Source organism: Odontesthes bonariensis, chromosome 18 (assembly GCF_027942865.1).
Source record: "Odontesthes bonariensis isolate fOdoBon6 chromosome 18, fOdoBon6.hap1, whole genome shotgun sequence".
Lineage (NCBI taxonomy): Eukaryota > Metazoa > Chordata > Actinopteri > Atheriniformes > Atherinopsidae > Odontesthes > Odontesthes bonariensis.
The window spans coordinates 18254920-18276460 of NC_134523.1; the positions used below are offsets into that span (position 1 = coordinate 18254920).

The following is a 21541-nucleotide window of genomic DNA, read 5'->3' on the forward strand; positions in this document are numbered from 1 at the left end:
ATAATATTTCACATTTAATCCTGGTTTTAGTATTTAAGATGCATTAACTCATTTGCTTTTTTTTTTTTTAGACTGTCGTGTGATCTCATGTTTAAGGTTGATTAGTAAGCGGTTTCAGTTCTAATTCTGCCCACCGTCTCTTCACGGGAAAACGTACACAATGACGGGACAAATTTCAATGGTTTAATCAAATTTTAATCTCCTAGACCATTTGGTTTTTGCACAGCAGCTCCACATCACAACTCGTGACGTCCATCTCGTCTTAGTGTTACATTAGCCTCTTAATACAAAGCGTACCTTAAACAGACAAAAATGCAAGACACGATGAGCCCCAGCAGACACTCTGTCCACCCCACAGTTTCATCTCTCACCCTGATGTGAACTTCAAAGACCGGATTCTTTGTACGTGGTTTGGCTGAGGTCGGGTTAAAGCTTCAGTAAAGTCGCCGTCAGCTGGGCGAACAGTGGGTCTCTGCTCGTCTTCAATTTTTATTTAACCAACACATCCAGAGCAAGAGATGAGGCTTCACATTTTCTTTGCACAGCTTAATTTGTGTTAATCTGTTCAAAGGTTGTACAGTAAGAGGGGAGAAATTTTATGTGCTCTGATTCTCATTCACATTAGCAGGAAGGAAGTCATTTTTCTTTTGTGGGAGGAGTTAAGCTCAGAAAACCAGATCATTTCTTGCTTTACAAAAGCATCTTGATGCATAAACGCACACATCTTTTGCCGCTCATGGCTGGTCGCCCAGTCAGAAACACGTAAAAACAGCATTTACAATATTCATATATATACAAATATTTAACGTACGTACACACTCTGTCAGACACACAGACACTGTTAGAAAAAACAAATGGGTTGTACAGAAGTCTTCTGTAATCTCGTGTTTTGGGGGGGGGGGGGTGCAGTTCAGTCTTTGCATGTTTTCACATTCATGACTCAAAGGATTCTTTCTGCTCGTTGTCACTTTGATCTGTTATGTAAGCCACAATCTTTGTGCATCAGACTGACAGGGAAAAATGTATCGAACCATTTGACCAGTCTGTGTTTTTCCAGTGTTTTTACACTCCAATGTTAAGGGCAGCTCCACCTACAAACGACTTCACAGTGTAATGGCAGTTTTTGTTAAGACAAATGTATTTAAATGCATCCAACTGTACCAACTCTGTCTTTAATCCTGGGAGCCCATTCCACGTGGAAACTAACCGGGGGGGTAATTACACCTGCCACTCCCTGACAATCCCGCTGTGCCTGACCCACCCGCGACTCTTTGGCCTTTCAGAGAAAGAAAAACGCCTCCTACAGCAGCCATTACCTTGTTTAAAGCCCCTCCCACTCCTTTCCAATCCACTCAATTTTTCCACAAAGAGCCTCTGTTTAAAGAATAAACTTAAAGAGGGAGGAATGTGATAAACCAAAACAGAATTAGTCACCTCGTGTTTACAGCGCTTCACCTACAAGAAAGTTAAAAAAAAAAAGGGGGGGGGGGGGGGGGGAGAGAAATCCTTTACATTACTCAAACTGATCATGAATACTGTCTCTGAACACCAGCAGTGTCCACGTCCATGTCCCTGTGTGCATATATCTACAGGTGTGTGTGTGTGTGTGTGTGCGGAGAGGAGGACTTTGTTTTTGACTTTATTTTTTACTTTGCAGTGAGTGTTCCTGATTTTACAAGGAGGAGAAAACCTGTGTTTCCTGTTTCAAACGTTGCTCTGCTCTGTCTTATATAGTGTGTGTGTGTGTGTGTGTGTGTGTCTGTAACTCGAGTCAAATGTGCGAGTTTTGTTTTCGTTTGTCGCGCTCCTCCCTCCCAGTCATCCGTCCGGCCTCCATCAGACGCTCAGCAGCCAGAAGAAGAAGAAGATGGCCACGAATAAGAAGAGGGAGTCCTGCCAGTTGTTATTGCCGTTGTTATGGTTGCCTTGGTGATCACCTGCATACTGGTCTGATGATCAAAGGATGATAATGATGGTTAAATTGAACCTTTCTTCTATCAAAGCAACATCTAATATACATCTGTAGCTTGTCTGTGCATGCAGGCAGGTTTTTTTAAAACTTAATTTTCTAGACGTTTCTGGTCGTTTGGACTTCAACCAGAGCTTTATGAATCTGTTTTATATAGAAACAAGACAAAAAAGGTGGAAGACTGAAGAAAAAAATGTGCTCCATGTTCCACTTAAAGACTTTTGCACAGCTAACATCTGGACCGGCGAGTAAATCTGCACCTACATTGTAAGACTAAAAATCTTTTCACTTTGAGCCTGAGGGACACTATTGAGCTATTAAAATATCAGGATTATAAATCTGTTTTGGTGACGTGTGTCGTCAAACAATAATTTGAGAATGATAATAATTCAGACCGATAAAGCACAATTTGTTCAGATTTTGTTTTGTTTGACTCAAAATCCCCCTCATCGGCAGCGTTGAGCGACATGCTTGTGTTGTCCTAAAAGAAGTTTCATTCATTAAATACAACAATGAAAATAAGTCAGATAAATAAAAATGACATACAAAACACAACTGAAAATAACTAGATTATGAACCAAGTGCTCACCTTAGCCCAAACCAATTCTGTTAACCATACGCTGGAGATGAGTTTTGTCTGGATTTTGGCGTCTATAATTATAAGATGTGGTAAAATGGGCCTACCTGCTCTGTGAAAGGGGTCGTTGGTGTTGAAGACTGTGGTGAAAAAGCCGAAGGGGAAAGCGCCGATGCCAAACGACATGTGAAAGCCAGTGTCGCCGAAACCCTGGAACATCTGAGCAGAGAGAGAGAAGGAGATGAAGTTACAGAGTGAGATGAGCGAGAGTTTTGGAAAAGCGTCTGTGAACACACAGACTCACCCCGCCTCTGCTCTCCGGCTCTGTTCTCTGCCCCTGAGGCCGAGGTGGAGTTTTCAACCTGAACAACAGAAACAGACGGTCATGCGGCAGCCACAAAGTGAAAACGGAGCCGCACGCAAAGGTGCCCCGGCGTACCTGGGGTCCTCCTGGCTGGAGCTCCCTCTGCCGTACAGCGGGATGACTTTCTCTCTGCTGATGCCCGCCTTGCACACAGGACACTGCTGCCTGCTGGGCCTCGTCTCCAACCACTGGGAACGCAGGAAGGGGGGGTGTTAAATGTCAGATTCAGAGCTAAATAACTGCAGAACTATCTATATTCTTTAGGAACGTTCAAGAGCAACCGTGAAAGATTAACTGGAAACTGATTTTGAAGTAAAAACCCCCTAAAGCTGGAGGCGGTAAACCCATTAAGACCACAGGAGCCCACCGACATGGAAACCAGTAACACCCACGTGTTGCATCAGCTCGCACTGGGTTAAGAGGAGAGTAGTAGAGAAAGCTGCAGTAAACAGAGGCAGTAAGTGCATTAACGTCTTTAAGCTGCACTAAGTCAACCAACAGGTGCAGCCTGCACACCAACGTTACATCACAACGTTGTTCCATTTTCCCCCGTGGGGACGCTCCACGTTAAGTTTAAACAACACAGCTTAATGTTTATTGTAACCATATTGTAACCATAAAACCAAGTCCTGACCCCATTTTGGGCCTACGGGGGCTTTACTGACCCCATTACATACATTATCTACATAATCTTTTGACTTTTCGAACAAACCGTTGCTGGTAGTGCACTTTGAATTCAAAGCATTTCCCCTTTATTACTGCAAAATGTAATATTTTGCAGTAATAAAGGTAACAGTGGCGAGCCCTCCATCACAAGGTGACACGGTAGATGCTGTTTTCAATAGTGTGACAGGAAGTGTCAGGTGGAAAGGAGAATATGTAACAAAAATCCACAATTATTTAAGTAATTTTAAAAGAAATCCTACCATTACTACAGCCACCTTCCTCTGAGCTTCAGCCAATGAGGTCTAATCAATCACAATATTGATACCACCTGTGTGTGTGTGCGCCTGTAAATGATGGGACAGAGGAAGAGCTCACCTGATGAAGACAGGGCCAGCTGTAGAGACAGAGAGAAACAAAGATTAAAAAGAAATATTCTCACAGCTTTCTCTCAAAATATCCGCTGCTTGCTTCAATGACACCAACATTCCCGGAGAAAATGGATTTCATGTATCGGATCTGACTCGAAGCAAGGTTTTTTCTTCAACTCTCTGAGTTGTGAGAGTGATCAGATTTTCTAATGTCACCACTGAATCTCCCACCTACCCAGAAAAACCTGCTCCCTGTGTTTGGTATTAATTGGCTCCATCTGTTGTCAACAGTTGGTGTATCTCCAACACCGAGGCCATTTCGAGAGCTGCGCAGGGTTGAATATTCCTGCGAATGACAGCTCAGAGCTATGAAACAAAACTGGACTGATCTTTCTGTCGAGTCGTGCTGGTGTCAGTCAGAAGTTAATTCTTGTACTCCTGCTTGTTATGAGCCAACCTCAAACAGATGGAAGCACAGACTGTTTTCACTGCAGCGCCGGCCTGAACTCCTGACAAGCTGCATCAAATTAATCTGTGCGCAGTGCTGGAGGGAAGGTCTCCAACATACTAACTAGCCTGTCCAACCACACCCCACGCCGGCCCAGAACCTCCACCATCTCCTGAGACCGATGGATTCTTAACCATTTCCCTCTATCCGTGCTTATGGTGGTCTTAAAGTGAAAACGATAAACAATCTTTGACCTTTTTCTAGCACAGATACCAAAGATGGCTTTATTTTTCCCCTTCAGGCGTCATTCATCGAGACTAAATCCGACTCTCGGGTGCTTCCAGGTCTCGCTCGGCTCCAGATTTGACCAAAACCAACTGAGCTGGACGGAGAAGAAAAGATGCTTCGACTGTTATTCCAACCAAAGTATGACCTTCATTGCATTTGGAGAGGTGGTACTGTTCTACGATTCAACCCGATAAAACTGCATCTTCCACAGGAAAGAAATGCAGTCATCTTGATTTTTGCTGATAAAAAGATACTTCAACTCATGACTGGACCGTTGGCGTCGTCCCGTTACGGTATTTATCTTTGCTGAAGCAGAAAAACAGGGGCAGAGTATTGTAGCTACCCTTCTGAGGCTCATCCATGACCTTCAGATAGTTTGTAAAACATCCATTTAAACCACTTTGTATGCGAAACTTTACATTTAATCGATTAGGACTCCGATGTACATTTTGAATGTGAAAACATCTAAAAGGTACTGATTTATTTATTATCTATGCCTGTTTTTTTTCACTACAGCTTTTCTCCTTTTCTCATTCCACCTTAATGAGCTCACATTAAGTCCCGGGAGAGAAAATTCAGTTACACAGCAGCCTCATGTCTCCTCAAGCGGCCCCTTGTGCACGCTGCCTGGCGGTCACATGCTCATTAACCGAGTATTACAGAGACAATTATGTCTCCATCACATCAATGATCCCTCTGGACTCTGCACAGTGCGCCGGGCAGACCTGCCTCCTTAACTGCTCATGAGGAATCTGCTGTGGTTTTCTGTCGCCAGTCACATGTAGACCTGTGGAGAAACGCAGCTCCAGTGTCTGATGCTGGAAAGAAAAACTAGCATCAGAGAATAAGTTGAACTCACTTAAATCTTATTATTTATGAGCATTCGGATGAGTTGAAGGGAAAATGCCAGATAAGTTCAAACTGCCCGGCGTGTTTTCCATGCGTCCCTGCTCCCGCACAGCTGATTTAAAGAAATGGTCCAGCTCCTCAGCTCTTTCAGCTCTGCAGAAGGCTGATGAAGACAAATTGGTTTGAATCAGGTGTGCTGAAGCGGCAAAATACTGAAAACACACAGAGCAGTGTGCCATGAGGACCAGGGTTGGGGGAAACACTGCTCTAATCAACACAGCTTTAGTCCAAACTGCAGCACTGTTGCAATCTTTATTTGAAGTTGCAGCAGGTGAGCTGATGCCAACACCTGTCCTTCTTGCTAATAGTTACATCACATTGCACATGGCTTCCGAGAGTGTGGGGGGTGGGCTGGAGTAACATAGCAACTGGATTATATCAGCACATAACACAGAAGCTTTGACAGATCTGAACCTGATCAAACGTTAAATCACAGTTCATGGCACGTCTGATGTGATTGAGAACTTAACTTTAAAAGTTTTGGAGCGGGAGCCCATATAGTCAAAGGGAACGGTGTAAACCTTTATGGTTTCGTCAACTCCGTGCCCAAGTGAGGAAATATTTCTGCTCTGGTCCTCAATGAGCTGATGAGTGTTGCCAGAATTTACACCTTGTCCTCATTTAGGCCAGCGTGGAGGGGCGACGTTCAAAAACCGAAGCTCTAAGTAATATGAAGAACAACGGCTACAGAAACCTGAGCTTACTGAATACTAATCAAAACAGTTTCTAGAGTTAACACTGTAACCCTGCTCGGCGTATTTAGATTAGAAACATAGCTGTTGTGGAAAACATTGCTCCTGTAGATGAGAAACAAACTGGATAAGCTGACCTCCTGACTTAAAATTGTTTGTCCTTTCCGCGAATCTGGAGATTTAGAGTTCGCTTGAGCTCAGCGGTGTAATTTTATTCACGCTGTCTGTAGTCACATCTACATTCAATTCAATCCATATTTGTGTTGCCAAAACACATCACACACAACACACCATACAGACCACCTTCACTTCAAATGACGAACCCCAAAAATGCAGATTCTCCTCTGACAGTCATGACTTTTACCTCTGATCATAATGCCCTTACGGCCGACCCCAATCCTACGCCCTTCCTTGGCCCTAATCTCACACTGGCAACCGCTCGTGAGAGCACAACCAACTGTGAACACTCACAGCTTATGAATGAGGCACACGTCTCTGAGCATGTGTACATTCTCAACACCCGGGTTGAAGGTTTGTCCTTGTGCAAGTCTTGATCACAGCAGGATAGGAGAAAGTAATACAATCACAGCTACTGACCAACGGTCGCTTCTATATTGGGAATTACTGAGCAGGACATTTAAAAAATAAACTAGATTTGACATGTAAAATGTTTCTACAGGCGTCATCTCACCAGCTGCCCCAACCCAAAGTAATTAGATTTTAGAGAAAGGCTGGTAGCTGGAAGTGGATAACGTGTGCCGTTTTGGCTTGAAAAGTGGTTTGATTTTTCATTTTAGTCTAGTTTTTGACAGTGCAGCTATGATAAGTTTAGCAGAAACTTATCTGAAAGCTGTCAATAATCAATAAGCAGGTTTTAAGAGAAGTTAACGTGTTACAGAGAGTGAGGGGGCAGGGACGAGGCGCTGACAGCACTGTGGACTACGTGACGTATGATCAGCCCGAGCCACTTAATTTCTCATCGGATCACATGTTCAGAGTGTAAATAATGTGACCAGAAAAACGGTTTATAGTGAGGGCTGCATTTCAGTGCTGACAACAAACCACCAGCTCCCTCCTTGGCAACAAACAGTGAGCCATCTTGGCGGCTGTCATCTCCCACAGACTGATCAACGGGGCGCCGTGGGGCGTGACACCGCCGTCAACAACAACTCAAACCGACGGTAAAGGAGGCCGCGCAGACGGCCAAACTGCACTCTGAACCCGCTGAACCGACACAACAAAAACTGACTCCCTCCAGCCCCTCTCCGTCTCCTACCAGAATAAGTGGCCGCACATACTGATGACAGCGTCCTTGGCAGTGTCCAAACAAATGTTGCACTCGAAGGTGGCCCGCTCCCGTTCGCTCTCCCCGCTGCCGCTGCTGCTGCCGCCCGGACCGTCGCGGTCGCTGCTGGTAGGGAATCCTCCTCTGCTGGCCGGCCCGCCGTCACTCGAGAAGTGGGGATCCGCGGCCGCCATAATGTTTACTGAACTGGTGAAGAAGACAACGCACTAACGTTAGCTGAGAGCCTAACTGTTACAACCACCGAGAGAGTAGACGTTACTATCTAAAGAGGACTTCCGTTTCCGGCTAAAATCGGATGCGGGGGGCGGGGCGAATGTAAACAGAACAATAATAATAATAATGATACATTTCCAATAATATATTGCTGGCTGTGACTAACAAACCATACACGAATTAGATATTTATCATGTATTTTATTTTTATTCTTGATCCAGATACACACCAGTTATTTTAAATTTGTTGTTGATTTTCATTATTCAAATAGGTTGGGGAGGGGTTGCTATGGTTTCTTGCATTAGTTACATTTTAACGCAATCGAGAAGACCTGTGGAGAAACGCAGCTCTAGTATCTGATTATCTGATGTTGGAAAGACAAACTAGCATCAGAGAATAAGTCGAACTTACTTAAATCTTATTATTTGCGAACATTCGTATGAGTTGAGGGGAAAATGCCACATAAGTTCTAACTGCCCGGCACGTTTTCAGTGTGTGGCAAAATGTTGACCCTGAGAAGAAATGAATGCTTGAATGATTAAATGAATGCGACCATAGTTGGTCATCAACCCCCCCTGTTTTTTGTTACAAATCTTGTATACTTCATGTGTGATATTTTGCACAATTAAATAAAAAATGTTGGCTTTGTCAAAATAAAGACTTATATAAAAAAATATATATATATATTTTATCCCAAAGGGAAATAACATTTTTGCAATATTTCTTTTCTTAAACATGTGGGAGTGTGAGTGTGCATGGTTGTTTGCCTCATTTGTTTCTGTGTGACCCCGTGATGGACTGGACCTGTCCAGGCTGTATCCCGCCTCTCACCCAGTGGCAGCTGGGACAGGCTCCAGCACCCTGCGACCCTGATTTGGACTGAGCGGGTATAGAAAATGGATGGATGAATGAATCATTATAGGCTTTCATTTTGCACAGTTTTTGCTGCTGGCAGGAATGACCTCCTGCATCTTTCTGTGTTATAGTATAGTTGAAGAAACGTCAAACTGTTGTTAAAACACTCTCCACCAGAGACTTGTTGAAGATGTACAGCATCTTAAAGCAGAAATCGAAGGATCTTGGCTTCCTTAAGGAGTACAGTCTCATATGTCTTTCCTTCAACATAGCCTCAGTGTTGCATTTCCAGTCCAGTCTGTTGTCCAGGTTAACTCCCAGGTATCACTTCTTCTTCTAGGATGAAGACAATGTTTGGCTTATTCCTGGTCCTCCAAAAATTCACTGTCATCGTATTTGTTTTGTTTTGTTTTGTTGTTTTATCTAAGTTGGAGGGTAGCCTACTATAAGATGCCAGATAAAAAAAAGTGAAGAAAAAAGTGAATATTTCCCCTGAAATATTGTAAGTATCCCAAATTTGCAGTTACGTGCAGAACTTGGGTGAAACAGCCTACAGATTCCAACCCCATTCTCTAACTTATTTTTTGTTGTAGTTGACATTGGCATAAGCCACTAAAACATACACACATTAAGATGATTAAAAAAATTACTTCTGGGAAAGGCTAACTGGCACATATGTGCTATGTGCCAAAACTGCCAGTGGAGATTAAACTTTCACCAAATGTAGACATTTTTAAATCCAGGTTCAAACATTTCTGTTCTCATGTGTCTATGCATGAAATCTGCACGCTATCTTTTAACTTATCTAGACTGTTGCTTGTTTTTAAATTTATTTGAATTATTTTATTTGTTTCTCTTTATATTCTTTTATGTATTTTAATGCTTCTTCCACTCCCTGCTGCAATATTTTTATTTAATGTAAAGCACTTTGAATTGTTTGTACATGAAATGTGCTATATAAATAAATTTGATTTGATTTGATATGTTTTTGTCAAACGAAACGATCATTTCAAGAGCCGGAACTTTTGTAAATGTTTTGTTTCTAGTTTCTACCCGGAGTCATGTGAGGAATGCACCGACGGCAAGCAGTAAACAGCCAGTGCCCATGCTGAGTTTGGTTGTGAGAATTGCTCGTTTTAAGGAAAAATAACAGCAAGTATTCTCACGTTTTAACTGACGTCTGTCGACACAATCTGCTCTGACTTGACCGACTAGCCAAAATGAAGATCAAACGACAGAAACAAGCCAAGAAAACGATTAGTTTCTACAAATACAACTTCAACTTCAGGGAGCCTTTTCAAATCCTGATCGACGGCACTTTTTGTCAGGCGGCGTTGAAGAACAAAATTCAGATCAAGGAGCAGATGCCGAAGTATCTGATGGGGGAGGTTCAGCTGTGCACCACGAAGTGAGTTCTTTCAGCTGTGAAAATGAAAAGCCTCTCTTATTAAGTCACCCCGTAATTCACCCGCATGTGTCCGTTTTCATACTCAGCTGCGCTCTGAAAGAGCTCGAGACTCTTGGAAAAGAGCTGTATGGAGCCAAAATCATCCTGCAGAGGTTCCAGGTCAGGAGATGTCCACATTTCCAGAGCCCAGTCCCTGCCTCAGAGTGCCTGCTGTCCATGCTGGGGGAGACAAACCCACACCACTACTTTGTAGCCACGCAGGTAAAGATGCAAAAGCACTATTTTTGGTGCTGAAAATTACTTGGAGTCCTTAGAAATGAACTAGACATTTACAGACAAAATTGCAGCTATGAATATATATATATATATATATATATATATAATGTATATATATGTGTGGGGGTGGTGGGTGGGTGTTGTGTTAGGGATTACAGCTCTTCAACTCATAGGACCCTCTCTATCAAATTGAATGTGACTTTACTCAAAAGCTGTGTTATGGATGGGTTCGAGCTGTCCCTTTTATTTGTTCCTCGTTTAAACTGGTAAAAGGGCTGGAATTGATTTGTCGTGTTGTGCTTGGAAGCTGTTGCTGTGAGCAACAACATGCGGTCAAATCAAGCTCTCAATGCAAGCGAAAGGCCATCCTATCTAATAATAAATATGTCAATGAGGTATGAGGAACATTAGGAATGACCCAATCATCATTACCAAATCATTATACTGGGGGTTCACACTTGGTGCAAACCATCCTAAAAAAAAAACCAGACCATTTTCTGGAACATTATTCTTTGGACAGATGAAACTAAATCAATCTTAAAGGTGAGGAGAAAAACGAAGGAGCGGCTGATAATCTGAATACATGCAACATCATCTGTAAAACATGTGGAGTCAGCGAGATGATACGAGTGTGAACGGGTTCCAGTGGGTCTCTTGTGGGCTTTTAATGGTGTGTTTGTGGCCTCTTTAACATGACAGCAAATTCCAGTGTTGGCTGTACATGTGCAGGGCTCGTGTTACATCCCACAACTATAGGGGGAGCCAAAGAGCAAACAAAAGTCGGTGTTGCTTTAAAACATACTTAAAAAATATCCCAGTTCATGAAGGTGATGTAAAATATTGTGCAATCTCCTGATCTCAGCTCGATTGAGCTGAAAATAAACACAAACACAACATAATGGCCTGGAAAATCATCAACTCTTCATTCACTGCCTGCAAACAGTAGTTTATTTATGGTTATTTTGACTATTTGCATTTGTGCCTGAAAAAGTTCTTCATATGAAAGAGTTTTGATTCCAAAACAGCTAAACTAAAGCTGAGCGTATCCACTTTAAGTCAATATTCATTCTATTGGAACTTTAGTATGGATATTGTCATCTGGAACTAAAACCCCACATGTTCCAGGTTCCATGCATTAGGAGATCTTTTTAGCGTCATTGTTTAGTTATAAAGGTCACATTGGCGTCTGTTTCTGTGCAGGACCACGCAGTGACTGCAGGCCTGAAGAAGATCCCGGGTGTTCCTCTGCTTTACATCATCCTAAACACCATGGTGCTCGACAAGCCCTGCCAGACGTCCCTAGACCACATCCAGGCCGTCCAGTTGGGAGAGCTGGTGAGTCCGGCCCAGCAGCAGAGCATCCGCAGCCTGAAAGAAGAGCAGGGCATCGCCCACAAAGACGGCGAGAGGCGGGGGAAGAAGAGGAAGAGGAAACAGAGCCATCCTAACCCCCTGAGCTGCCTCAAGAAGAAGAAGAAGCAGAAAGGAGTGCCGACACCCCCGCGGAAGAAGACGGAGTCGGGGGAGAAGAGGAAAAGAAGCCGACAGAAGAAAAGAAACACGATGGGAGGAGACAATGCTGCAGCTCCTGCAGTTACAGTTTGACAAGAAGACAGAGACTTCAGCCTTTCGTTTTTTTAAATGTATATTACATAAGATGTTCATGGATAATATAATGCCAGTTTGAAGAAATGACACATTTACTTCTGGTCTATTTTTCCAAAGTTACCAGAGGGAATAAATTTCATGTTGGCCATTTGAAATTCCTATGTGTTGTTTTAAAAGAAAAATGCTTTACTTTACAACCGAGGGACAGCTCTGAGACGACGTCTTTGAGAGGATTTTCCTGCTTTTATACCAAACTAAAGCAGGTTTACAGGCACATAGCTAACAATACAAGAGGAGTGCCGCTGCTGTGGAAGTGGATATCAAACACAACGCACTCAGCTGCTTTTGCGTGGACGCTTGTTTACACTCTGATACAAGTTAGCTAAATTCAGGCTGTGGAGTCGTTGTGGACAATAAGTTGGACATGTCAACTCAGTATTCAGTTGATCTTATTATCAAGTCATTCTTTATAATAATTAAATCTGCTTTCCATTGAAAACAATTCATACCCTTGCTGTTGCACAGTACAGTGTATTACATCAATAAATGGACACAGAATTCATACTTACCATGACAGCGCTTCACTGTCTGTTGTATCTAAATGATTATCCATTACAAAAAAAGGACACTGGATGAACTAAATCTAAATCTTTTAGAATAAAAGAGCAGCACGGCAATAAAAAATGATTTCTGTAGATAGTACCCAAGATTGCATGCAAGTACAGCAAACAATTCATGTTTTTGTTATCCACAGACTGGAGTTATGTTTTCTGATTTCATTATCAGGTAGGTTTTTTTTTTAAATATATATATATATATTTATATATATATATATATATTTATATATATATATATTTATTTATTGCAGTCTGTACAAAAAGTCTGAATATTTAACTGTTTCACACCACCATGCAATGATCGAGTAAGTGTTTAGTCGAATGCTGATCAAACTGTGACTTTACAATGATATTTACTGCAATGTAAACAAGCCACAACCTGACAGATAGATCACGAAATAAATAGTTAGCACACAGTGCTTTTGATCGAATGTAACGACTACAGAGCAGAGCTCTTTGCTTTTCAGATGGGAAGGGTGGAGGCTTATTAGATGACGTGGAAGCGAGGCCCAGGTGTAGCTATGATGTCGCTGTAAGGCTCCTCCTGGACCAGCTCCACTGCCTGCTGCTTCTTCAGAACCAGGAAGCTGTAGAACTTGGCAGCTGCCTGCTTCCTGTTGTTGTTCCTGCACAGGTCCAGCAGGCTGATGGACGGCGCGCCCGTTTTGGCCATCACCCTCTGTGGCAAGGTGAGAAACAGAGACAGGAGGGTGAACACTCATTGAAATCCAGTTAAAACAACATTAGGGGGGAGCACTTTACATCTTATGTAGTAATATTGCAGGTTTTTGTCCCGAGTGAGGGACTGCTTTGAGTAGCAGATCATGAAATCTGAAACACTTTGACAGCGATGCACCGTATCTGCTTCTGCTGCAACAGCAGGTGTAAAATCTAAGTGTCTCGCATTTTAAAGCCAAAAGTAGAACAGATGTTATTCGTTATATATGTACAATAAACCCATGTAAACCTGCAACAAAGGATGTAAAGAAACGTCGCACAGTGTTGCATGCTGGGATCAGAACGCTGTCTTGTAAGCTTTGCTCTCACATTACTGTCATTGTTGCCCAGTTAGTTTCTGTTTTGTTTGGCTAAAAACAACCAAATCTAGTGGAGAAAAGAAGAGATTGAGAAAGAAAGAAAAAGGAGAGAGGACGGACCTTACAGGGAGAAATTTAGTCCCTTTGCTTGCTTAGTGCAAGATCTGGTAATTAACACGTCGGTTTTGTGCAGAATGATCCTATACGAAATATGGCCTTCCCTTATTTTTTACATTTTTATTCATACATTCAGCAGCGTGTTTATTTTAAGGGATCCAATTCAGTGGATTTTAAGAGTCACTATACTGATACGAAAGGTGTGTTTAGATCTTAAAACTGACTAACAACTCTGCCTTTAGAGGCAGATCCTACAGTTTGAGCAAAAAAATATTATCCTGATGTCAGAAACCAGGGTCTGTGCATAATAATAACTGTTTACTTAATACTGTTTATTGTATTATTGTATATACTTGACAAGATTTTCCTTATCTTATTCTTATTCATCCTGACTTAATCTTTTTTTTTTCTTTTTTTCTGTAAACAAGGGCACTGCAAAAAAGGAATTTCCCGCAAGGGATTAATAAAGTAATTCTGATTCTGATTCTGATTTAATTGCATTTGCATTTTCACTTTTTTAAACAATATCTCAAGATATTTCTTTTGTTTCTCTGATTGTTTGCTTTTTGGCAAATTGTGTTTCTTTTGTACACTGCATTCACTTGTTGATATCAGGGTTAAATTCAGATGCAGAAATAAATTTCTCTATCGAGTGTGAGCGCACTTTCACTTCACAAAGTAGAAGCACTAAATCTTGTTGCTGTCTCCATGAAACACCTGCAAATCTTTGGAAATGAACCCGGTTTATGCAGTCCCACTCCAATGATCACAAAAATGCTCAACATGTTGCACTGGGTGGATTCATCTTTTGTAAAGTGGTAGCATTAGGTTATCACCCTTTACCACATCGTGTGCATGCAGTACCTGTAGGCCATGAAGCATCTGCTGGGTTCTTTTGTTCCACCTCCTCTCCTCCTGGTCCTGGTCTCCTCCCTGCACTTCCTCCTCCTAACACAAAAAAGAAAATCACACTTAGAAACACTCATAGATGCTACGCAACATGAAGTCCTAGATGAATTGCGTGGCTAATTTGTGTCATTAAGTTTGTGGATCTCTCTTTCACCTCTTCCTCAGAGTCATCATCATTCTTTTTCTTGTCCTTGTCGGCGAGCAAGTCCAACTCTATCAGCTGGCTGATGTTCGTGGTAGTGGTCTCCTCAGGGGGCAAATCCACGGTGGTTGCCTCGAGCTGCTCGGGCTCATGAGTTGCTTTGGACCCCTGCTGCTGCTGCTGCTGCTGCTGCTGCTGCTGCTGCTGCTGCTGCTGCTGTTCGTCCAAGGCTCCCATCTAGAGGTAAGAAGACCCAATGACAGAAGCAGAGTCAAGAAAATGTGAGTCAGAAAAAAATGAATGGAAACGGTAACGTTTAAGGAAAAAAAACACTCCCCCTACTTTGCAGAAGAGTTTACACACTTGCTCGGTAGCATTACTCACAGGCAGGGCTGGCTCTGTGTCCTGAGACTTGCGTTTCAGGCCTCTTTGGGTGGATGGAGGTGGCATGACCGACTCGTCCAGCGTTGTTCTGCTCCCCTCCACTGCTGAAGTCTGGAGCGCACCAGTCTCTTCCATGATTGTCTGGTCTGGAAATCAAATTGACATTCAAAATAATTTGGGCAAACAATACCGGATCCCTCAGTTCAACATAAGTGAGAATATGTGCGGGCCACTCTTGACTTTCCCTTTACTTATTGCCCCTTTAAAAAGGTAAATCAGTTTAAAATTTAAGCACTAATAAGTGAGGTAACAAATACATCACATCCATACTGTTTCTAATACTACTTTCAACAAACAAAAGAAGGCAAATGATACACGAAAAATTCCTACCCATGATATCTCTCTGCTGGTGGGCTGCGATTTCCTCTCTTGGCACATCTGGGTTCTCCAGATCCTTCAGGAACTCATCCAGACTATCAGCCTCTCCACCTTTCCTCCTCTTCCTCAGTTCATCTGGCACTAGTGGCGTCAGACATCTCGTAAACATCTAGAGACAACAAAGTGTGTGTCATCTGTGTGTAACAGTTAGCAGAATGCTATCGTGCACATGTACCTGAGTAACTGTGCATCTGAAGCTACGCTACCTTCAACAGCCTAGCGTTCCAGAGAGGCTGAGCTGGGAGGGAGAAGAGCTTCTCGACTCCTCCTGTCTCCTTCCACATCATCAATTTCTTGGTGGGAGGAGCCAGATCCAGTGTAGTGACAATGTCGGAGTAGTCAGAAAGCTGTGCGCGGATAGTTTTACTATCCAGCTCCTTCACGCTGTCTACAATCAGCTTCCTCTTACGCTTGGCCTTGGTCTCCTTCACTGCAAAGGCCGTACAGAGATGGAGCGTCAAGTTATTTGGTGCAACCAGCCTCAAGATTTTTGCAATTTAGATTGAGTGCAGGAAAGCTGTTATAAAGGTCACCAGTGATGTCGATGGGCTCCAGGGCGAAAGTTTCTTCCTCATTGTGAACCAAAGCAGTCTGTTCTGTCTGGTCAGTCATGGCTGGCAGCGGCTCTGTTGGGCCTGAGTCGGGACTATCTGGGGCTCCTGCTGACAGCAAACACGAACGCATCACAATGGATCTGCTTTTTATGAGCTGTACAGAGAACAAGCTCATCCAGAACACAAGCTTTGATGCTGAGGGGTGTGTGGAACTGACCTGAGAGAGCGTCAAAGTCATCCTCATCGTCTCCGTGGTCCTGAGGCATCATCACACTTTCTGGGATGGCGGGTGGGTCGTCAAAGATGCCGCCTCCGTCTTCGTTACTCAGCAGCTTGTCCACTAAACATGAATATGCTGTTGTCATAACTTTTGATTGAAGAAAAACAGCCTCACTTACGGACGTAATAAAACTAAAAGGTAATAACAAATAGTAAAACCCTAAAATTACAACATTATCAGTGGGATTTTTACCCAGCATCCCTCCCTCATTGCTTTCCATGGGATTGTCTCCAAAGTCATCTTTGTATTGGTCGTCATACTCCAGGTGGTTGGACTTGTCAGCCATTTGGTTAACTCCGCCCTCAGCCTCCAGCAGCAGGTTGGAAGCTGACGCTCCCATGATGTCCACCTCAAACGCACTCTCCTCTCGCATCATCTCCCTGTCGTCCATCCCGAAGTCAGCTGCACAACAGAACAGTGCGTCTTTAATATGTAAAGCACCTGACACGAGCAACTAAAGAGCATTGAACTGTCAGCTAAAAAGTGTTCAAACTTCTGGCCTCTGAAATCCAACAGCGCTTAACTGTTATCTTTCTCAGAATAATGAAGAAAATCCTAAACAAAGATTTTAAAAACAAGGTAAGATGCCCACCAAAGTCATTGTCCTGCAGCAGGTTGAGGTTGCCCACCTCCTCTCTCATGGTGATTTCTTCCACTCTGCTCTGATTCAAGTTGAACTGCTGAGCCACGTCAATGTCGCTGTGCAAAAACACACAACACCATCAGCGCACTCTACGGGCTCCTTTAATGTTTTCCAGCAGATATATGTTGATGGCACTCTTGTCAATTCAGCCGTCTTGTCTCTTTAAGTTTTCATTGATAATTACATGCATTTCCTAGAACATATGGTTATGTGTGCAGGTTACAATTAAAAACAAGCATAGCTCTTCAATATTTAGGAAAAACTGACATTTAAAGCAAAAAAAATTGACAAATAACTGACCAAAATACCTGTCCTAAAAGTCCTATTTTTTTTATTTTTTTTACCCATCTCTCATTTAAATGAAAATTGTTACACTGAATCCTGTGTATTTTATGAATGTATCTGTTGCAGATATTGTTAGTACCAGGCTAAATGAAGCTGTTAGGCAGTAAGAATGATTTTGAGGTTCTTCTCTCTTCTTTGCAAAAGAAAGAGAAAAAGTAAACACTGCAGAGTTTCACCTGCAGATAAAAGAGCTGCAGAGTTCTCCAGATGGTTTTCATGTGTATTTCTGGACGTCAGAGCTCCACTTTGATGCCCTCCTGTTAATACTGGAACCATCAATTTTGAACAACTAATAAGGACTTGTTCTGCAAAGGTCTTTGATATCTAAAATCTGTTTTAAAAAAATGTAAGGTGCACTCACAGACGAGGGATTAATCTGTGTTTCTTTTCTTTTCTTTTTTATCCCTCTGGTCTATTCAGGTTGTTTTCTAACACGATGCCTCTGTTCTCTGTAGTAGACTCACTCTAAATCTGGCAGCGGCTGATCAAAATCATGGAACTCCTCGGGTAACGTGATGGCGTTGTAGGCTGCTTCTCTGTTCTCCTCTGGAAGATCCACCACACCTGAAGCAACACAGCGTAGAAAAAGAGTTTCAGCACGTGCGCTTTAATGTCGCCACGTTTCTCTAAAGAGACGGAGATAAATACGAGTCAAAACTGAGGAAGATCCTAAAAGAACCTCTGATTCGTGAGTAAAAAAACAGAGAAAGAAACGGGCGAATACTCTGATCAAAAACAATGGCAGTTCTATTGTTGAATAATATGCAGTTCCCTACCTGGTCGAAATGCCATCTTAATCTTGATGAAGGCCTCATTACAATCTGCCAGCAGGTATTTGGCCTTCCTGTGGTAGATCCTCACCACCCCGAGCAGCAGATGCCCCGATGTTCGTAAAGCCATTTTCACCTGTGAAAATAATGAAAGACGAGAATCCATGACTTATCAGTGACAATGCTGTGTGACAGCAGCTCCATTATGTAGTGAAACAGAAAATCCCTCTTTAATCACTTCTCTTATAGATCTGCGATCATTCTTTACTGTAATACACATCAGCAGGTAAAAGCAGCTAACATCTACCATCTACCAAAGGAGCTGGCTCCACTGAATGCTTTAGCTATATTTAAGAAATACATCAAATTAAACGAAAAAATATATACATATATAGAATGAGTGCACTGAGATGCACACATCCAGTCTAACAAAACTACTTAGGTTTAAAAAATAATCTTCTATCAAAGTCATTGGGTGGAAGACGTGAAAGTAAACAGGATGATGAATTACTTTGGGTGAGATGATGCTCTCTACGCTGCTCTCCAAATTGCACTCGAACACATGAGCCTTGGTCAGCTTCTTGTCCCAGTGGGCCGCCAGCCAGATTTTGGCCAGCGGCCCACGTTTGCTGAGGACAAAGTGGGCATAAAACATTGTCTCAGCGCCTTTTCAGCACAAGGGAAAAGGGAAAGGGAGGGGGGAGAGGGGGGGGTGTAAGACCTGGAGAGAGGAAACAACACAAACAAAGTAATAAATGCATGAGAGAAAAACTACATTCTTACACGAGCAAATATTCCAAGCTGTACAGACTTTATCTGAGGTTGATGAGCAAGCACACAAGTCAACAAAAAAGCGACAAAGAAGGAAAAAGAGACTTTTTCAACTGTACTGGAGGGATGGCGCGTTGTTGATTTAAAGAACTACTATGAAGTAGGTTCAACATATCAAGGGTTTCTTTATTAAGCCTAACGATGCTGGTTATCAACCCAGGTTTTCCTGACCAATTATTAATGTATGTTTCTTGCAGATAGAAGAGCAACACAGCTGCTGCAGGCAAAGCAGGAAGGAAACGACCAAAAAGCTGAAAAGATCGTAGACTGGTTTCATAAATCTGATTAATATCACGTCATTAAAACAAAAGCATCTCAAACCGACGATGTTTTGTGTTTAACAGATTTGTGTGCCGCCGCGGGCGTACTCTTCTGTCAGATATAACACTGGCTGATAAAGCTGCTCTTTATAACAAATAAAAAGCAAACAAATGTGATTGAAAGCAGTGGGTGGGATTACTGTAAAGCTTTATTAGGAATTTGACTTTGTTAATATACACTCACGCTTTGATGTTTTTACAAAAGGTTGTAAAAAGTAGGAACTTTGGAGCATGTGCAGAGTGCCCTGGCCTGGTCTCTTCTAGCTAGTTTCTGTCTACTTTTTTTTTCTCGTGTCATGCGAACGTGTTTGCCGACATTCTCAGTCACATAAAGAAAATAATTGCACTTGTTTGGAAAAATGTTGCCCTTAATAAAACACAATAACTCGCAAACTTATCCTTTGTTGAACCAAATAACTGAGAACATCTGCTCCCTTTTACTCAAACAAACCTCAAAATAAAGTGTTCAAGTTGATATGCCTTTTGTATAAAGAAATTTTAAAATGAGTATGCGTCGCCCCGAAATTTGGCTTTACCTAATGTCAACTACTGTCATGAAATATTGAAATATTTCTTAAAATATAGATCTAATCTTCCAAACTGTCTATATTACATCTTTTCAAATGCTACCACTTGATGGTGCCCTTCCAACTTCTGAGAAGCGTCTGTTTGACTATCTAGATACTAGTTTGGATCCAACTTTTAATAGATTAATTTCCTTCAGTAAAGATGGTTTCATCCCCGAGAACAAATAATCTGACAAAACTCTATTTGGATCTCTTGAGAACTCACTGAGGTAACTATGTGTCCTTTTCCAAATCCTTAAAGCATGTATAGGACTTCCCTCTTCAGACTTGCATCGCCAAAAGTTTGGAGTGCCAATTAAGCCAAGTCTAAATAATCTAGAGGGAGTCCAGTACATCTAAGCAAGTTTTAAAGGAGTTGCTCCCCACATAACAAAAACAGGCCACATCTACAGTTAGCTTTGGCCAACATCTGGTCTTGAATTACATCATTGAACCAGGGTGAGTGTGGCTGCCTGAACTCAGCCACATATCTATCAGACACGGCCCAAATCTACATTTTCTATAGGCCTTTGTGCCACGCCTGGCCCTCAGAACACCTGCAGTAACCAATCACAAAGTCGATGCATGACATCTGGGCCACACGACACATGCAGTGCTGTAACAGAGCCATAAGTGGCAAAAGTAACTCAGATTGTGCCCAAATGTGTCTTATCGTTTCACTCAAATTGTGGCACTAAGGCACAGACATCAATGTCATAAACTGCGCACCTGAATAAGTTGAGCCTTTCTAGCGCGCCATGTGAATATGAGGTGCAAAATAACCCTTGCATGTGCATTTTTTTTTCTTCCACTCATTCATCCATTTTCTTACTGTTTATAGAGAATAAGAATGCCAACTATACTTTCTAAGTTGATTTAAGATTGTTCCTGTTTCCCCAGTAGAACAAATCACCCTGCTGCTTTGAGGCTACACTGTAAATGATTGGCTTTTTTTCTGAAATTTTGAAGCTGTGAAATGTCAGTAGCTGGTAAAGACAAAGGTTTCACCTGGACCTGAGGGTTACTGGTCAATATGATGATGAATAAAAGCACCAGGATACGTCTGCCAGGTGTTTAAGGTACACTTGAAGCCATACAATGTAACTGCCATGCCTGTCATTAGACTGTTATTATCACTGCATATTACATTGACTCGGTAAGGTTAAACACGGGTGAATAAAGAGTCATTTCTATGGATAACGCCGGGTCTTTCTGACCGTTGGTGCAGTTTTAAATGACGTGACCGTTACATTTCACCGCAGTAACCGTCGACGTTCCCCGTGTCCCACAGGTGATGATGCAGAGAAGAAAAACCGGAGCACCGCGCAGCTGGCGCATTTTTGTTGACACAAATGATTACCTACACATATTTCATCCATTTTGTTTCTCCCCGACGTTCATGAAAGAGATAAATGACTAACCGGTTAGCCGACGTATGTTTTCCCCATTTTCATGGTGGGCTGGTTGATGCTGCGGGTACTGGTTATCTCCCAGCCCTCCTGTCCCCGTCCACAAAAACAAACAAGATGGCGTCCTCTTTTCGTGCAGAGTGAACGGTTTGAAACCTCAGCAGTATGCAGCGGAGTGGTGCTGATGTGGGGGGAGAAGGGCTGGGGGATGCTGAGGCGCACACCTGTGCAC

At 42.4% G+C, this 21541-nt stretch overlaps 3 protein-coding genes across 4 annotated transcripts; 1 reads left to right on the forward strand and 2 right to left on the reverse strand.

Moving 5' to 3' along the window:
* Window positions 1-173: 173 nt before the first annotated feature.
* Window positions 174-7879, reverse strand: rnf5 (ring finger protein 5). The gene is made up of 6 exons (XM_075450170.1): window positions 7558-7879; window positions 3952-3970; window positions 2986-3098; window positions 2851-2908; window positions 2654-2765; window positions 174-1949 (listed from the first exon to the last, which is right to left on the reverse strand). The coding sequence occupies exons 1-6, from the start codon at window positions 7758-7760 to the stop codon at window positions 1837-1839; spliced, it is 618 nt and encodes a 205-aa protein (XP_075306285.1). The 5' UTR covers window positions 7761-7879; the 3' UTR covers window positions 174-1836.
* A 1837-nt stretch (window positions 7880-9716) lies between these two features.
* Window positions 9717-12515, forward strand: utp23 (UTP23 small subunit processome component). Its single transcript, XM_075449859.1, has 3 exons — window positions 9717-10063; window positions 10150-10324; window positions 11540-12515. The coding sequence occupies exons 1-3, from the start codon at window positions 9876-9878 to the stop codon at window positions 11942-11944; spliced, it is 768 nt and encodes a 255-aa protein (XP_075305974.1). The 5' UTR covers window positions 9717-9875; the 3' UTR covers window positions 11945-12515.
* Window positions 12386-21460, reverse strand: rad21b (RAD21 cohesin complex component b). Of its 2 annotated transcripts, none has more exons than XM_075449857.1 (14): window positions 21322-21460; window positions 18695-18904; window positions 18190-18319; window positions 17878-17977; window positions 17018-17124; window positions 16618-16827; window positions 16363-16485; window positions 16125-16253; window positions 15798-16021; window positions 15544-15700; window positions 15154-15299; window positions 14782-15006; window positions 14583-14666; window positions 12386-13243 (listed from the first exon to the last, which is right to left on the reverse strand). In XM_075449857.1, exons 2-14 carry the CDS (start codon window positions 18836-18838, stop codon window positions 13052-13054), a joined length of 1971 nt encoding a protein of 656 aa, XP_075305972.1. In that variant the 5' UTR covers window positions 18839-18904; window positions 21322-21460; the 3' UTR covers window positions 12386-13051. The 2 variants fall into 2 exon arrangements, with proteins under 2 accessions (XP_075305972.1, XP_075305973.1); XM_075449858.1 differs by having other exon boundaries at window positions 16125-16250; window positions 21322-21459.
* Window positions 21461-21541: the final 81 nt, after the last annotated feature.

Excerpts from the sequence above, each read along its gene's own strand:
- rnf5 (XM_075450170.1), bottom strand. The coding sequence starts at position 7,760 with ATGGCGGCCGCGGATCCCCACTTCTCGAGTGACGGCGGGCCGGCCAGC. Across the intron at positions 2,909-2,985 it reads TCCAGCCAGGAGGACCCCAG|GTTGAAAACTCCACCTCGGC; the intron begins GTACGCCGGGGC and ends TCTGTTGTTCAG. Across the intron at positions 2,766-2,850 it reads AGCCGGAGAGCAGAGGCGGG|ATGTTCCAGGGTTTCGGCGA; the intron begins GTGAGTCTGTGT and ends CTCTCTGCTCAG.
- utp23 (XM_075449859.1), top strand. The coding sequence starts at position 9,876 with ATGAAGATCAAACGACAGAAACAAGCCAAGAAAACGATTAGTTTCTAC. Across the intron at positions 10,064-10,149 it reads GTTCAGCTGTGCACCACGAA|CTGCGCTCTGAAAGAGCTCG; the intron begins GTGAGTTCTTTC and ends TTTCATACTCAG. Across the intron at positions 10,325-11,539 it reads ACTACTTTGTAGCCACGCAG|GACCACGCAGTGACTGCAGG; the intron begins GTAAAGATGCAA and ends GTTTCTGTGCAG.
- rad21b (XM_075449857.1), bottom strand. The coding sequence starts at position 18,838 with ATGTTTTATGCCCACTTTGTCCTCAGCAAACGTGGGCCGCTGGCCAAA. Across the intron at positions 14,667-14,781 it reads ATGATGACTCTGAGGAAGAG|GAGGAGGAAGTGCAGGGAGG; the intron begins GTGAAAGAGAGA and ends TTTTTGTGTTAG. Across the intron at positions 13,244-14,582 it reads AGATGCTTCATGGCCTACAG|AGGGTGATGGCCAAAACGGG; the intron begins GTACTGCATGCA and ends ACCTTGCCACAG.